We start from the raw sequence: 18236 nt of genomic DNA, 5'->3' as shown, positions 1-18236 counted from the left end.
GAGGGAAAGGTCGGAGTGGGAAGACCTAGACGAACGTATCTTGATCAAATTAAGGACGTCCTGGTAAAGGGTCAGGTCAAAAGTACCCGAAACCGCCGAGCTTGTATGAAGAGAGTTATGAATGTGGACGAAGCGAAAGAAGTATGCAGAGATCGTGGCAAGTGGAAAGAGGTAGTCTCTGCCTACCCCTCCGGGAAAGAGGCGTGATTTTTATGTATGTATGTATGTATAAACCTAACGTAAAAAAGAAAACAAATTATTGGATGTGAAAAGGAAAAAACGATTGTAGAAAGCCATATGGATAGATGGCGGGTTTGGGTGTCCGAACATTTGACAAAAAACAAATAACAAATTTTCATTTGAAAAATAACGTTTGACAAAATTATACTTGTTAAATTTATTATTTTACAAACGATTGTTTAATAAACTACTCATTAGACAATATATTAATTGTAAAATAATAATATGCTAAAACTATATTTCACAAATTGATTATTTGTTTAAACATGTTAGTTGGCAAAACAACGTAAAGCATAAACAACATTTGACAAAATATAAAAATTACACATACGAATATTTAACTTTAAGCACGAAATCATATAATAATTATGTGTAGGGTAAACTGAAATGGCTGGTTTGGTTAGGCTAGAACTTCGACCACAACCGAATTCTACTTATTTCTATATAATAAATCAGTTTGTGATGGCGTCATCATGCGACCGAAGCTCGAATGTGTTTTATTTCATAAATTCCTATATGAAACAAGTATTGGTTAGAAAATATTTATCTTCTAACTTTTTGTACAGTCACCAATTTGGCAAACGAATTATTTCCTAATGTGATTACTTTTAAAATAATATTTTAACAGATTAATAATTTTCCAAGTAAAACATTTGCGAAACCTGTATTATATCAAACGATTGTTTTTAAAGTAATACGTTTGGGATATGAAAGTTTGTCAAATGATAAGTTTTTCTAACGTTGTTTGTAAAATGATCTTTTGTCATACGTTTTTTGTTAAACAATAGTAAACCGGCGGGTTTGGCATGCAATATACTACCATGGAAACTGCAGACCCCTTGCCAGGAAAAAATCATAAAAGAATGTAGCAGTATAAGAGGACGATTGAAATAAACAACCCTGCTCAAAGTAGGTAAATAAAGTTAAATAAATAAATAAATAGTCTTTTAAAAATTATACACAAAAAAAAGCCGGCCATAGTGTCCGGAATGTAGTTTTTGGGTAGTAAAGTAGTATAATACAAAAATTATAATTGTAATTGAACTTGATAAATACCTTCATCGAATTTTTTAGCACATTGAAATTCGGGACAGGCCTCTAGCAGAGCATTTTTACGGTCATTGACCTTTTTTGATTGTGGCATGTGTACCGCAAATAAACCTTTGCAACATTGGCAATGATGCACGAAATTTAAGGAAAACAAACTAAGTGAAAAAAATATCGTTTCACAAAAGAACTGACGTTATCATTATTTTGTAATTTTTTTTAAATGTTACTAAATACAGTGTATCCTACAGTTTCTTTCCTTAACCTACATTGGGGTAACATACTTTAATAAAATCTTATTACCTACATAAGGTCCAAGTTTATGTACTTAATCTAAAAATAAAATACATTGTGATGAAACACATCATGATATAGCTTGCACTGAGATTCTGATGTATTTCATAACATAATTATAACAAAGCAATATTGTATGTTATTTATTTTTAAAGTAAGTAGTCTTAAGACAATAAACACTAATTAAACTATGGAAAATAAATACATAAAGTTTAGAATTATAAATGTACAAGCAATGGTTAAAATTTCTGGAAGTTAACGCCAGTACTAATATAAGATAAATCTTTCAAGTTCCACTTGGATACCTTTTCCGTTAATATACTTACACTATAGATAGCTTGTTTAGAAAGGCGGCTAATTTAGAATTTGGTTACAGTGGATGTGACAAGGGTACGGAAATAGTTATTTATTTTATCACACTGAGCTGTCGGTGAATATTTTTATTGAAATATTATATATTATATCAAGCAAAGTAAAATAATTTTTGTTTTAATATCGATTGCCATATGTATGACTGAGATCTGCACTGTAACCAAAACGTTAAATTTTTGTATTATTATTTACGACCGGTATAAAGATTTATATATTAAAGAGTCGATAGATTTTATCACCAATTAATCGCTTAAATTTACAAATCATTTACCTATAGCAATCAGGGTTTTATTAGCTTTCAAAAATGTAATAGAGGTCATGTGATAGCCTATTACATTATTTTAGTCTTTCTACCTCTGTTCAGTCCACTTCTTGCAAAGTACAATAAATGAATTAAAAATATCTTTTTATAAATATAATTTTAGTTCAGTTTCATTACTTCATCGCCTTCGACACATATTTGAGATCACTGTTGTTAATTTTATTTCTTCAATTTTACGCAATTGTCAGGAACTCTTAAATCTCTCGTAAAACTACAAAACCCAAAACAATCGTAAGTATAAATTCGAAATCATAGGTTTATGAGTATAATGACACCGAGATCATAAGACAATAGGTATTTGTAATTTCCTAATAAAACATTGCAATATTTCAGGACCATATCATAGGTTTTACACTCAAATGTTAAAAAACTGCGAATCGCAAGATATCTTTTACTCATGTTACAAATTGTAAGCCATTAATAAAAATTACACTGTGGTCAAGGCAAGCCAAAATTGTATTACGACGATGACGTTCGTGATCTTCCTGTAGGGCAGTCGTTGATGGATAAAAGTGACTACGTCCGTAATAAAACTTGCCTGTTAAATAAAAAGACATTATAAGCCAAGGCCGGAGTGATTCCAAATCTGTCATACGGAGGGATATTATGTCTGAATTTGTCCCAAAAAAAAGTTAAAGGTTTAAACGAAAAATTGGCAAGAGCTCGCGGCGACTTACACATGCTCAGTCCAATGGCAGTGACTGTTAAAAATATTACATTGTTTTTTTTAATGCAATATTATTGTACATCATGTGTTTAGCTCATGATTATGAGTTGTCCAGTGTTGTTGGCGTAGACCAGGCCTTGTCCCGGCTGCGGCGCCCAGCGGATGCAGTTGAGACTAGTAAGACTGTGCGCCCAGTTCTGCTCCAATTCCTTGACCGGTGTCAAGCCGGTGCGACTTGAGCTTTCTGTAAAATGTAAATTAAGGGGCTATGCTCACGTGGAAATATTAAAGAATCATTACTTTACTAATATCTGTAGTAAGTCTATAATACGTAGCATTAGAACCTTTTTTTGTGCATAGGATGCGTAATTATGAAAACGAAATTATTGGAACAGCAATATGATTTAATAAATCAAATAATACAGTTACCGAGAAGACAGACCTACATAAAGATGTCATTCTAATACCCTTTATTTAGAAATAACTTACAGGCAGTTTCAGCAAAAAGCAGAGTATGAGTAAAATAATTTATTATATCTTATATATAAAATTCTCGTGTCACAATGTTCGTTTCCGTATTCCTCCGAAATTTTGTGAGCATATTGACAAGGTTTGAGAATCGGCGAACATTTTCATACCCCTTAGTGATAAGGGTTGTCCACCCTTAACATTTTTAACTAGAATAGATTTTAATAAATATTTATATGGCAAAACAACGTTTGCTGGGACAGCTAGTATATATATATACCTAAATCTATTTGTACCTGTACTATACTAATATTATAAAGCTGAAGAGTTTGTTTGTTTGAACGCGCTAATCTCAGGAACTTCTGGTTCAAATTTTTTTTACGTTGATTAGATCATTTATTGAGGAAGGCTTAAGGCTATATAACATCACGCTGCAACTATAAGGAGCAAATAAATAATGAAAAATGTGAAAAAAAAAACGGGGAAAATTATTCATCCTTGAGGGATGCCCAAAATAACTATTCGACGAAGTCGCTGGCACAGCTAGTATATAATATAGTACTTTACCAATTGGTTCTAGTTTGTACAGTAGCGCAATGACGTTGTTCCTAGCCCGAGGAGAGTTGGTGATTCGCCGTAAGCCAAGCCCCACTGCTAGATGGCGGCCGGTGGGCGACAACGCCACTGACACCGCGCTCTGTTCCAGCACAGCTGTGTGGAGGCACTGCCCCAGGCGACCCCACTCCAGCGAGTATACGCCTGTAGGGAAGGAAAACCAAATATTTTCAACGCTAATTCAAAGCCCACCGATAGTTGGCGCTCGGTGGGTGATAGGGGCACATACGGGTCACATACTCGTAGGCCAATAGCTGCTGGGAGACACTGCACCCGGTGACCCAGCGAGTACTCGCCTGTTAGAATATTAAACATTTTAATTGGCTATGCCACACTATAGTGGGTTTACTTTATCACGTTGTTATATAAGCCTGCGGGCGCTTCGGTCAACAGGGTCTAATGCTTCAAGTTGGTATTTAGCTGAGCCATCCCAGAGGTGATTTCAGTACTCCATGCACGAGCGAACTTGGACAGTATATAACTTTAGTAGCCATTCGGGTCCAAAGTACCTACCGCCAGACCATTGAAATGATGCCCTGCTTTTTGGAAGCGGTCTAGCTTCATGCCGAAATCTAGTTTGTACGTGACGTTAGTGACTAATAATCCAAGATGATAAGAAAACACCTTAGAAAGAGGGGGCCAGTTGAAGAGCACTCTTTCGCGGAGAAAAGACACGTCTGTATTTTTGACGTGTTAAACTTGACAATTACATGTTGATGACATTAGCGTCACCCCAATCAGACACCCTTAACATCCAGTAAGGCTACTTTCTGGAAGAAGCTTCAGCGGCCTTGAGGTCGAAATAAGCCTAGAAAAACTGGTGCAGAAGGCAACGGGAAACCACTGCACAATTTTTTCCATGAAAGTCATTGGCCACGATCCTCAGTAATTAGGGAGTGGCTAGAGAAAGAGAGACCCATTTCTAAATCATGGTCGAAAGGCATACATGGGTCCCCAAAAAGGATGAAACCAGGACAAGCGCTAAGAGGCAACGAACAACATTTCTATTATAATGTGCTATACAATTTTACTCACCAAGCCAATGGTTTGCTAAATCACGGTTCCTGAATCGCGGCACGGGAAGTAACGCGACCAATATTCGTCCGTCTTTGGAGATATCGATGCTGGCGTCGTTGTGAATTTTGCATCGCTGCACCACCACATTCTTCGTGCCTGATTTATTTATGTTTACTAAATATATGTATATTAAGAATCATTATAAACCCCAAAATCAGGGCATTAAATGTTGTTTCTTGTTTTTCACAGATGAGTGTATATTTTGTTTTACGATTGTTCAACATTGTCGTGTGGTTTCCGGCACCAACGGGAAAAAGAAAAGGACTAGGTAATAGTAGAAGGTGACACTTTAGGATAGGCTTATAAACTTAGGATTCTTTTTTAGGCGATGGGCTAGCAACCTGTCTCTATTTGAATCTCGATTCTATCAATAAGCCAAACAGCTGAACGTGGCCTATTAGTCTTTTCAAGACTGTTGTATCTGTCTACCGCGCAAGAGATAAAGACGTGATTATATGTATGTATGGACAAATAGCCCGCTTCATTTGCTACCCCCCTCCACGTCTACTCCCATCACGTTGTATGTTACGGACGAGTTTAGAATAGCTCTCACTGTCAGCGATGTCGGGCGTGTCTCCGGTGGTAAAGTCCCAGGCCTGCACGCGGTGTGAGGGCGGGGACTGCGGCTCGGAGATGATGCCCGCGTCCAGCAGTCCCGCGAGCCCGCTCATGCGCCGCGCCGCGCCCCCCGCGCCTACTGCATTCGGCCCGCCCCCGCCCCCGCCGCCGCCGCCTTCGCCGCCTCCCCCACCCTCCACGTCCAACACCATCGCGTTCTATATTACAATGAATAAGTTTATAAACAATTTGTAAAATATGGAATAATCTACAAAACAGAAATGTTTAATAATATATTTAGATCAAAGAAACGACTAGCATCAATGTAATCTACGCTAACAAATTCAAAGTCACGCAATGAACTGCAAACGTCATCTTCTTTCTTAGGACATCCTTCAGTCTTTTTCCTGGATGAAAACTCCTAAAGGCTTAGGCGTGCTCTAGCCTACGAATTTGTTAGCACAATGAACCGTTTTTCTCTCCTGCGGTAATTTCGGGAAATCTAAGAAAACGTGCCAAATTAACGTTATTTAATTAAATAGTTTTCATAGACATTCCCGTGGGATGACAGATACATTTGTCCTTCTAAGTTTTACGAGGGCGACACTAAAAGTTTTTAGAACTGGCCATTTGTTATGTTAAAAAATGAATTCGGATTTCAAATCCTCTAGATCAAAAAAACAGTTAATGCAGAGTGGTCGCAGTCGCTGCGTTTGAAAGGGCCGTCAAAGAGACACTTAAGGAAGAGTGGGCAAGGTGCTTCTCCCAATGGTTCCATCGTATTGACGTAAAGAGACACTATTTTGAAAAGATATAATAAAAATAATATTATAGTAGAATGCTCAGTTTTTGATTTTCTAAAAACTTTCAGTTTGACCCTCGTATTTGTTACCTCTTAATGCTTTTTCCACACAACCAATTTTGAATCTTTGCATATACCTACTTAGGAATTATTACTTAACGCGTAACTTTTTAGGGGTTGTCTAAAACGACACAAATTCAATACATATATGGCGCATCCTTCGGAGTACAAAGTATTAATTTACTATTCCCGAGGGAAATTTTCGCTCAAGAAATCGCGGAGATATTTTATCACAAAATTTTTTATAAGTAATATATTTTTTACTATCAAAAATTAAAAATCACCGTACATCTGTTAATATTAAAACTAATGAACGAAACTCTAAAAACTAAAACTAATGATTTGAAGAAATGAATCATTGGTACATAGTCGAGGAAGGATTTAAACCTGGACATCCACACGCATTGTTTTCTTATTTAACTCGGTCACTGTATCTATTCGAATTCGAACACCGACGCAGACGCTCTAGCCAAGGTTAACAGTACCTACGTATGTACTTAAAATAATTCGGAGCGCGCATTTTAATATCACGTTATTTCAGAATCTATCAATCCCATTAATGTGCCGTATAGGGAAAAAAATTTCTCCGTTAAATTATCTTGATGATTTAATAACTTTTATCATTAGGATTAATATCTTGGTGTAGTAATATTGCTCAAAATGCACCTATTAATTCATATATCTTTTAACATATAAATACCTTATAGTTACTTATTCTTCTTTTTCTTCTTCCCAGATTTCTTTATAAATATTGATTGGTTTGTCTAAAATCTCAATTGCATATTTCAAACAAATAAATGCCTATGGCACTTTAAGATAATTTAGCGGTTAACATGGTGAATTTTTGGAACCGGTTCAGTAGTTTTTGATTTTATCCGTTACAAACATACAATAAAATTAATCTTTTTTTTAGGTCTGGATTACTACCAATAAAATATTTTATCAGTTACATTACATAACTAGAAAGACACCCGCCTTAGTGACGCCCATTTCCCAACGGGCCGTACGGCAGAAATCGTAATTACTCGTATTTTAATTTCGCCATAACTTCAAAATCAAACATCCAATTTAAATTATTCAAAGATCAAATATTATCTACATAAACTATAATTAGATATTTTTTATATTATTCTGATAAGGATTAACAGCATATAATAAAAAAGATTTTTAAATAAAAAATGGTTGTTCTGCCCCACTCGACATAGACAGATATAGTGTGTTGCGGACTTTTTATGGATATTTATAAGATCTACAGTTAATTAAATCATTATATGATTTTATCTTTTATAGTTTAGGCAGCGTATGCTAAATAAGTTACTTTTCTGGTTGATTTTTTACAACTTGTATCCGAAAAACCCAAAATCTTACGGAACCCTATTATTTTTCCAAAATAAAATATAGCCTATATATGTTACTCGTTGATAATGTAGCTTTCGAATGGTTTTCCCTCGTTATAATATTAGTGTGGATTTTTCAAAATAATAATGAATAATTAACCTAAAAGAAAATAATTTATCTTACCTGAGCTAATATGATTGGCTGCAAATATTCATGTATTCGAGGAAATCTTTGCGGTTGCGGTCCTTGAGCCTCCGCGTTAGGTGGGGATTGATCGTTAACTTGCATCAGCGGCATTGTCAAATTATTAAATGCCGCACGGAAATCATCTAGTGACCTGCCATTTGATTCTGCTCGGGGAGCTACAGGTGCATAGGCAGCAAAAGTACGTCTACCGCCAAGTTCGGAACCATTTTGGGGTGAGCGATTTCCCGGTTGGGTATCAGAATTATTAGTCTGAAGAGCAAACATTTCCCGTACCGAAGATGGAGTGTATAAGCGAATTGTTTGAAGACGCCTAAATCTGTTTCGTGCAGCATGTCGCAAGCCAGCTGCTTGAGCGTGTGCTATACGAATCAAATTGACTCTGTGCTCAAATTCATTCATTAGCGATTCGCGGTTCTGATTTTCAGCCGGAGGGGATTCATTCGACGGACCGGCGACTGGTTCGTCATTGTTTACGGGTCTTGGCCTCGGTGTTACCAAACCGGAACATTTTAATGTACTTGGCAAAAGACGCAGCGTTGGTATTCTGTAAGTTGATGCAGGTGGTAAAACTCTCTTTTTAATTAATGGATGAGCAGTTGGATTTGTTCTATGTAGGGCTTTCAGTCTTTTGCATTCTTGGTAAAGATCTCGTCTACTTCTAGCTGTCGCGGAGTTGTTTCTATTCGCCGCAGCAATTTGTACGGCTAGTCTATTACTCCATCTTTGTGAAGCTCTATTAGAAGCAGATGCCGTTGGACAAGGTGGAGCTTGTGAAGTTGAAGGTGTTGGCTCTTGTGTCTCATTATTTTCTTCGCTCTTTTTTTGATAATCTTCTGTTTCATTAGGCACTTGTGGGGAGGCAGGGTCGTCAGGGCCATCAACGTTGACGGGACCGGTATGATCGACATTCTGAATGCGTATGACATTGAGCGAATCCACATTTTGGGTAGGTGGTGTATTACTGCTTCCTGCACGGTTTCTATTCATCATGAAGATTAAACATGTCAATGCCAGTGCTTTCTTCAAAGTTCGCAACATATCAATAATGATCTGACTGAGACCGCGCTCTTCCAGGCACATCATCATCATATTAAACATGATTGAAAGTACTTGCATGGCTCGCATACGTATCTCATGGCGACTAGCACTAATTTCAAAAGCTCGTGCTAGTTCTCTACGACGAGCGGTGAGACGATTAGAAGTTGGAATGCGGTACCTTCTTCTTAGTTCATCTTCTGGCCTCCATCTATAACTAGAAAGTAACCTTCTTCTCATGGATGGTAAGGAACGGAAGCTTGGTGATCTAGCCGCTGCCGACCTACGAGGTGGTTGTGTTTGCCTATTGTCATTTGTGTTGCCAGTCGAGGTGTTACTTTCACTGCGGTTTGAAGTGCCCAAATTATCTGGATTAGATTCGTCACGAGCCTCTTCTCCTGGTCTACTACCAACATCGTTTCTCTGATTACTTCTTGCGTTCCTATTAGACACAAGATTAAGATTATCCGACATTTCAGTCAGCATCATACATCTTTCTAGTAAAGATCGAGTGTAATAACTTGGTACGTCTTGTCTTCCTGTTTCTCTGTGTAATGCTAGCACGCGTCGCCTTAGATTTTCCCACATAATGCGCAATTCGCGGATTGTGATCCGATTCCCGTGTACCCATATATCTGCTAATTGCGCTGTATGTTTGTGTAGTGCTTTTACGCCTCCTTTCACTTTTCTAAAAGCTTCCTCTGAAGAAACCACATTGCTTCTTGTCGGTGCACCATCTCTACTTGTCGATGCGCTATCTGTACTCGTCGATGGACCATCGTTATTCGTCGATGGGCCATCCTTACTCCTCAATGGACTATTCCTACTTGTCGATGGGACATTTCTACTCATTGATGGGCCATCCCTTCTCGTCGATGGGACTCCCCTACTCGTCGATGGGACATCCCTGCTCGTCGATGGGACATCCCTGCTCGTCGATGGAACATCCCTACTAGTCAATGGACTATCCCTACTTGTCGGTGGAACATCCCTACTCGTCAATGGAACTTCCTTATTCGTCGATGCAACATCAATACTAATCGATGTGTCAATCCTGTTTGTGGAAGCTGAATCCTTTTCTGTGGATTCACCCTCCCTACTTGTTGATACCTGTTCGTGACTTGTTGATGGTTGGTTATGATTGAACCCTGGATTGATTTGTGTATTAGAGGATGCATCTTCTCCAGTTGCATTACTTTGTGATCGACATCTTAATAAATATTTAGGAATTTTGATTATAGTCGACAATGGGCTATCCTTACTGGTCGAAGCTGAATCCCTTTTTGTAGATTCGTCTTCCCTACTTGTTGATGCTCTTTGGCGACTTGTTGATGGGCGGTTATGATTGAACTCAGAATTAATTTGTGTACTCGAGGAGGTATCTTCTCCAGTTGTATTACTTTCTGATCGACCTCTAAATAAATACTTAGGAATTGTAATTATAGTCGACGATGGGCTATCCTTACTTGTCGATGCACCATCAATACTAGTCGATGTGCCAATCCTACTTGTCGAAGTTGAATCCCTTTCCGTTGATTCACCTTCCTTACTTGTTGATGCTCTGTCGCCACATGTTGAGGGGCTGTTTTGATTGGACTCTAAATTAATTTGTGTATTAGAAGAGACATCTTCTCCAGTTGCATTACTTTGTGATCGAACCCTAAATAAAGATTTAGGCAAAGAAATTTTGAACGATTCCCGATCTCGAGCATCGTTGTTAAGCTCGAAAACCATCCGATTGGTTGCAGGCGGCACGTTGTCTGGAACAGGGTCATTTGTATTGCTTAAATCGTCGACTCTCGCATCGTCTTCTCGAAAAGTTGTGTTTCTCGTCCGAAAAATGTTGACTTCCAAAGACTGATCGCTATCAGAATCGGAACTTGACGCTAGGAGATCTCGCCTTATAATAGAACTAAATAATCGTACGCGAGTTCTAATAGGCGGCCTTTGTCGGCTGCTGCCTTCGCTGTCGTCAGAATGCGGTCGCGAGTTATTTAACCGCCTATTTCGTTCTACGCTAGCTAGTGTTGATAAAGACATATTTGTGATCAAATTTAATAATCTTGTACCAGAATCTCTTAAAATATCGCGAATCAAATCAAGGCTTTCGTTAATACTTTGGGCATCAACGGGTGCACTTGAGGGGCTCATTTGTGTTGATGAGTTTGTCATTGTCGGTCTAGACGGCCCTGGAGTAGCTCGGGTTGCAGCTGCAGAATTAGACAATGGTGGTGTTGAAGATGTTGACGGAGAATCATTTGGGTGTAATGGATTAGTTCGAGATGTAGATGGTGATGAATTTCGTCTTCGTCGTGCGAAATCATGTGCAAAGTTTTGTCGGTCGGAATCCTGTCTTGAGGATGTAAAAATGCTGGTACGGGACGAGTTGTTCAGCTCTCTAATAAATTGTTGTAGCCGGTAGTCGGGGAATAGCCTAGTGGGGCCTCTTGGCGCAGTGTTGGTAGATGAAAAAGGGTTTGGTAAAAGTCTACTGGAACGTTCAGAAGCCTCTCCCGCCCGAGCTGTGCGTCTGTAGGCTTCGCTTAGCGGCATAAACGCTGAAGATCTTGATCCAAATATTGATTGTCTTGGATTTGATGTTGTTTCAAGATTTCTGGAAATAAAAATTTAAAAATAGAAATATCGTATTAGAAAATCTATATATATATATTAAGTACTGATTGACTGACCAACAGACCGTTGGTTTTAGAGACTTAAAAATTTGGCATAGGTTCTTTAAGCAGTCTAGAGATGCCCTAAGAGACGGCTAAAATTACCGCGAAGCAATTTTTTTTACGCGCGTGCGTAGCTGCTAGTGTACTCTAGTTATTGTAATATAAGAGAGAGGTAAAGTTAGTTGTTAGATATTGGAGAGGCATATGCCCAGCAGTGGCTGAATATATGCTGAAGAAAAAGAAAGTTAGTAATTTTGATTATTTGTTTGTAAGAGGTACTTATAGGTACCGCATCTTCAGAAATATTGAACAACATAATACAATATTTTTGTCTCATCCTATACCTGGAACTCGATGATGAGTTCCCGTTGATGGACAGAACGTCGAGATTCAACAAGCGACTGCTGCTGCCTTCACCTTCGCTGTCTCCGCTGTCTTGTCTCCTGGAACTGCTTGCGTTAGCTATGAAACAAAATTGAAAAAAAAGTAATGTAAACAGTGTTTACGTGCGTAACGAATAAAGCAATTACAATTTTATATTCGATTGCCAAATTGTAAAACGGGAAATGAAAGTATGAACAGTAAAAACAAAAAATATCCGTTGGGCTTACAAAATGAAAATTACATGATATGTGGATTTTTGATCTCATTTGTATCTCTTTAATTGTTTAATATCATTAAAAACTTACCTCAGAATCCAAAAATAATGTCACGTTAGGTATTTAGAACGCGAAAGTAAAATCTTGTGGGTCTTGGGTCCCTACCATTGTCCTGCGGAGCGGCGGCGCGGGCCGGCGACCACAGCGGCGTGCCGCGGCTCGGCGACGCGTCCGTCTCCATCGGGTCCGTGCCTCGGTCAATCTAAAACCGTGATGATGCCCAAATACTTCAGATTGAAATAGATCGCCAAGTGGTGGCAAATGTGGCAATCCCGATAGGGTAGATTTTGAAAAGCAACCATAGGACGACCGAATCAAGGTTGCGGAAAGTCAAGGTTCTAAAATCAGGTCAAGTTCCTATCGTTCAAGGCGGATCTCTTTAGAGGAGTGGACGTTTTCCGGTTAAGCTGATGATAAAAAAACGTGTTACAGTTTGCTGCTTCTTAAACTAATCACAGAGGCGGCATCACGCTTTACGTGGGCTTTTAGACAGAAAAAAGCTGTCGTAGTTAGTTACCATCAGCAAATCAATATGATACAATTGAAATGTGAAATGAAAGTAATGACAGTACAATTGAAAATGAGTTCATAAATCTGTGTAAAAAAATTATTTGAAAAACTAGGTAGGTATATTTAATAATGAGAAATAAGTACTTACGGTACTTGGTGGTGAAGGGTTGTTGATATTCACCAGCCTATGTCGAACTCTAAACAACCGCTGATAATTCCTTACGAGGCTATCATATCTTTGTACTAAGTTTTGATATGAATTCGCCATAAGATCTTCAGAGCTTCCCGAGGTTTCCGCTGGCCTGTCGCTATTATCGTCAGAGTCATCTCTTCTGCTATTGCTTGTGTTAGCTGTGGGTCGCAATGGCTGTTGTTCCTGCAGTAGTGTTTGAGGACCACCAGGTATGTATGATATCCCAGTTATCAGTTTGTGTCCCAGCGCGTCGAAAGCGACATACCTGTAAACAAATTTAGTTAACATGTTATTACAAAGTTTAGGGGACAATAAGAAACACTAACATCAGCTTTGCTGATCCAAATTTCGTATTAATTTAATCTTTTCATTTTATAAGTGTAAAAAACATATCTTAAAACAGGTATAAGTGGCCTGTCAGTCTTTCAAGACTGCTGGCTCTGTCTACCCCGCAAGAGATATAGATGTGATTTTATGAAGGAATGAATGACTGAATGTTAAGAAAAAGTTAGAATATTATGTTAATAAAAGCTCTTACCTAACTTTCTCGTTGACATTGTTAGTACACACTTTAGTGAAAGGTGCTGGGTGGCTCCAATCCCAGAAATAAAGTTCATTATGTGTTGCAATAACTAACAGCTGCTCACGAGGATGGAATGCAATAGATGCTATCACTGTCTCACTGCGAACATTCCACACTTCACTTCCACCCTGTAACAATAAATCATCATCAACATCTTGGCATTTGTTTTTGTTGCAATCTCCTCTGTGAGGAGCCCGAGACCAACTTGCAATTATAATACCTATATATTGCCATGAGTGCAAAATACATTTTACAAGCTTTAGTGTACTCTGTTTTTTGCAATAATTCACAGAGAATGGTGCAGCAGTTTAAGTGTGAAGTTATAACAAACAAAATTGATTTTGCATTTATTAGGTACATTAGTTCGGGTGATTTCATTTCATGTATTATTATTTTTTTTTTATCTTTATATTAACAGATTTATTAAACAAAGTAAATATATTAAAGCAAATGATAAAATAATGAAAATTTTCTTACACTTTCAATATCCCACACACGTACTTGGCCACCAAGGCAACCGGAACCGATCAGCTGGGGGTGTGATGGGTGGAAGGCGATGCACCAGGGTGTGCGGGGATGACCTTTAAGTATACGAACATGCTTCCCACTAGCTAATTCAGAAACATAAACATTGTGGTTCCCGTGAGTAGATGCCACTTTGGTGCTGAAAAATTGACAAAAAAAATCAACAAAATCAAATAAGGAATATGAATATAAAATACATATTTAATATAGGTATTATGTTGTTTAATTTTAATTGATTTTAAAAAATCTAGTTTAAATAAAAATATAAAATTTATTGTCTATACTTAAGTTAGTTTTATAATTGAATATAAGAGAATAAAATTATGTATACCAAACCAGAGAACTCACCCATCTGGGCTGAAAACCATCAAAAATGTTGATCTTGGATATCCAGGTAAATCACATGACTGAAACATAAATTCAATATATGAGATTAGGATTGGGTATGGCTTAAAATATTTTGCATTAAACCTTTAGTTTTATCTTAAAATCTTGTGTATTATAATTTTCTTAAACAATTCAAAGTGAATATGGTAGTGCATAATTTACACCACTAAGGATAATGCTAATAATCTTGGGATTCTTCTCATAGGCGATGGGCTAGCAAGCTGTCACTATTTGAATCTCCATATTAAGCCAAACATTTCATTTCAGCCCTCTCAGACAATTTCATGACAGTTGGCTCCGTCTACCCTGCAAAGGATATAGACATGATTGTATGTATGTAAAATAAAACACTTATTATAAACAGTTTTCACTTAAATGGTGCTTTAGTAGCCGCTACTGTGGCATGCTCAGTAGGTTTTCATATGTTTTTGTATAACCTAATTGCTTTGCTACTCCCAACCTGAACTACATCTTAAAACCTTTCAGTTCCACAGCAAAGTGTTTATATATTTGTTTTTATATTTAGTGATAGAAATAGGATTTAGAAATTATAACAAGAAGAAAGAACCAGTTTAAAAACGATAAAATAGGAGAGGGTAGGTAGACCATTTATTCGAAAATGACGATTTTTTTAAAAACTGAATAAGAAGAAAAAATTAACGAAAAGGGTGGCATAAAATAAAATATTTTGATCAAATAAAGCAAAAAGTAAATTTTATACAAACAAATAAAAAAACGAATAGAGGAAAGACATGAATGGAAGAAGCTCCAGTTAATTCCACAAACAAGAGTTAGCTCTTAAATTTTAGAAGTACAGTAAAAGCTCCCTATTCGCGCTTCCGTCATTCGCGTTTTCACTATTCGCGGTTTAAAAAAATGCATCCTAATTTTTTTATTCGCGGCAAAAAATTTCTTTATTCGCGGGTCTAAAATTTCATATGGATAATATGGAGTGTAATCCTGATATGAATGTTATGGAATGCTGGAAGAAATTTAACATAGCAAAATGCATCGTAAACATAAAAGAATCATTGGAAGAACTGAAACCACACACATTGAAGTCATGCTGGAAAAAACTATGGTCTGCTCTGATTGCGGAAAATGATGAAGAATCCGTGCAAGTTCAAACATTGACAGCAAACATAGCCGAAATTGCAAATGGAATAGGACGAGAAGGGTTCAAACAGATAGAATCAAGTGACAAGATTTGACTGAAACCGACTTGGAGGAAATGTTAAATTCACAGCCCATTGAAGAAGACGCTTCCACAAGCACTGAAAATGTGACATTTACTCTGAAAAATCTAAGTGAAGGTTTAATAATGGCAAATGAGCTTTGCAATTGCTTTGTGAACCTTGATCCATCTATGGAACGAAGTCTTAATTTTAAGAGGAAAATTGCTAATGCGACTACTGAGTATCAGTCTGAATTGTCGAAGCTATTAAAAACTGCCAAGCAAGAGAAAATAACAAAATTCTTCAAACCATTGCCTAAGCCTGAGGATAATGATTAATCAAAATGTTCAAAATCATCAATAAAATGGATTTTCTTATATATTTGCGTTTTTTATTTTGGCATCTAGGAACGTATAAACCCATATAAATTTCCCCATTCTGTATTCACGGTTTCTGTATTCGAGGCATATTTATGGAACATATACCCCGCGAATAAAGAGATTTTACTGTAGAACAGAAATCAAATTTGGAGTACCACTATGACCATCCTCTATACCACACCTCCAAAGAGGTAGAAGATATGGTTTCAGAATGCAGTACTTATGTACATACATACATACATATAGTCACGTCTATATCCCTTGTGGGGTAGACAGAGCCAAGTCTTGAAAAGACTGATAGGCAAAAAAAAAAAGAATCCCAAGTTTGTAAGCCTATCCTTTAGTCGCCTTTTACGACATCCATAGGAAAGAGATGGAGTTGTCCTATTATTTTTTGTACTGGTGCCGGGAACCACACGGCACTAATGTACTCAATAAAATCAAAAATATAGTTTGTGGCTGGTAATCAACTTATAAATTACTGGTAATACTGACCCTAATATTAAGTTGTTTTCGTACAAGAATATCTTCAGCAGCATTTTCAAGGACTTTTTTGTTAGAAGGGCTATTGGATGGGACTATTCCAAGTTCCCTTGCTTGCCAACTGCGGACAATATTTCCGACATTTTTTGTCTCTTCTACAGGTTCCTGCTTAATTCCAATCCAATCATTGTCCAACACTGGATCCATGATTCCTAAAAAGATATGGGCCCAAGTTTAAAAACATTCACTTATTTCTGTAAAATTGACATTAACAATAATAAACTTACATTAACATTACATGACAGGTGTTCTTTTATTATAATGAATCTGAAAATAAAAAACCTTCACTAAGTATAAATATTTTATTAAAACAACAACAAGGGTAACTTATGTAACCACTTTGTTGTATGTTTGTTATCTTCATCTAATAACACAATCCATTTTGATGAATATACCTGTTTTTTAATTATAATAAGTTGACAGGTCAGGAAGACAAGCTACATGTAATAATACTCTTTATTTTTGTCTAGGGTGAGCCATATTGAAAATTAATAGGTTATAAAGACATCCAGAATAAGTTTTTACTATGATGGATTTATCTTTTATCGGATAAAAAGCTTGTAATTTGTTTAAATATTGTGTACTTTTACTATGTTTGTATAAACCGCAAACGGAAAACCATTGAGATGTGAATAAAAACAAAGTTATTTACCGCCGTCATATTCCAGACAATTGTATTTTTTGCAAAGCTCAGTCGTGCTTACAGTAAATTAAACTTAAAATAATGTGTTTTAACTATGATTTTAACCACAAAATACACATCTACGACTTTTTAACTAAACAACAGAAACATCCAACAGCGCACAGCTGCGATCTGTCAAAAATTTTATGACAGTTATTTTTCTTTAGTTTTTCTGGCCATGGATAAAAGTTCTATTAATTTAAAAAAGGCATTTTAACACCTGGCGGAGACGCGGGTGTCCATTACTACAAATATTTAGAGTTTAGACCATAAAATTAAAAGTACCTATCTATTTTTATGCTTTCTAACATTCATGCTGTTTGGCGAATACCAAATGATCAACTTATTATTCAGCATCAGTGTTATAAGTCCCAATTAAAAACATGTGCCCTGCGGCTCCCGGTACTTCAAAAATATTACCACTCTTATCATTTTCCCATGGATATCATAGCGAACAAAGGAATAGACACATGTATTTAGTGCAGTTTTTCATGTTCCAGATTTACATACATTTTATCACGTCTATATCCCTTGCGGAATAGACAGAGCTAACAGTCTTGAAATGACTAAAAGTCCAAGTCAGCTGTATGGCTTTATGATGAGAAGAGAAAGAGAGTACCAAGTTTATCCCTTAGTCACCTTCTACGGCATTCATGGGAAATTTATGAATTGGTTCTATTCATAATTGCCGGAAATCACAAGGCAGATCCAGAGTAAGGTTCCCATAAAAGGAATGCCGTGGTTAAACGGGAATTGCTTCGTGTTGTCCACTCCAGGATTATGGTCAAAGAGTGCACCCACGATGCCTCTCCAGAGAGGTGA

General features: G+C 37.1%; 1 protein-coding gene across 2 annotated transcripts; it reads right to left on the bottom strand.

Moving 5' to 3' along the window:
- Positions 1-233: 233 nt before the first annotated feature.
- On the bottom strand, positions 234-17536 carry LOC106129018 (uncharacterized). 2 transcript variants are annotated; one of them, XR_009657116.1, is made up of 15 exons: positions 17385-17536; positions 16960-16999; positions 16685-16884; positions 14596-14654; positions 14200-14386; positions 13678-13850; positions 13095-13404; positions 12542-12638; positions 12122-12239; positions 8044-11716; positions 5656-5878; positions 5061-5198; positions 3978-4169; positions 2953-3186; positions 234-2813 (listed from the first exon to the last, which is right to left on the bottom strand). XR_009657116.1 is itself a non-coding variant. In XM_060947317.1 (14 exons), exons 3-14 carry the CDS (start codon positions 16877-16879, stop codon positions 3032-3034), a joined length of 5520 nt encoding a protein of 1839 aa, XP_060803300.1. In that variant the 5' UTR covers positions 16880-16884; positions 16960-16999; positions 17385-17536; the 3' UTR covers positions 234-3031. The 2 variants fall into 2 exon arrangements, 1 of the variants encoding a protein (XP_060803300.1); XM_060947317.1 differs by having other exon boundaries at positions 234-3186.
- Between the last annotated feature and the right edge of the window lie 700 nt (positions 17537-18236).

The sequence above is a fragment of the Amyelois transitella genome, chromosome 2, assembly GCF_032362555.1.
Source record: "Amyelois transitella isolate CPQ chromosome 2, ilAmyTran1.1, whole genome shotgun sequence".
Taxonomy (NCBI): Eukaryota; Metazoa; Arthropoda; class Insecta; order Lepidoptera; family Pyralidae; genus Amyelois; species Amyelois transitella.
The sequence above is the reverse complement of the archived record's forward strand: the minus strand, read 5'-3'. Positions and strand labels throughout refer to the sequence as shown.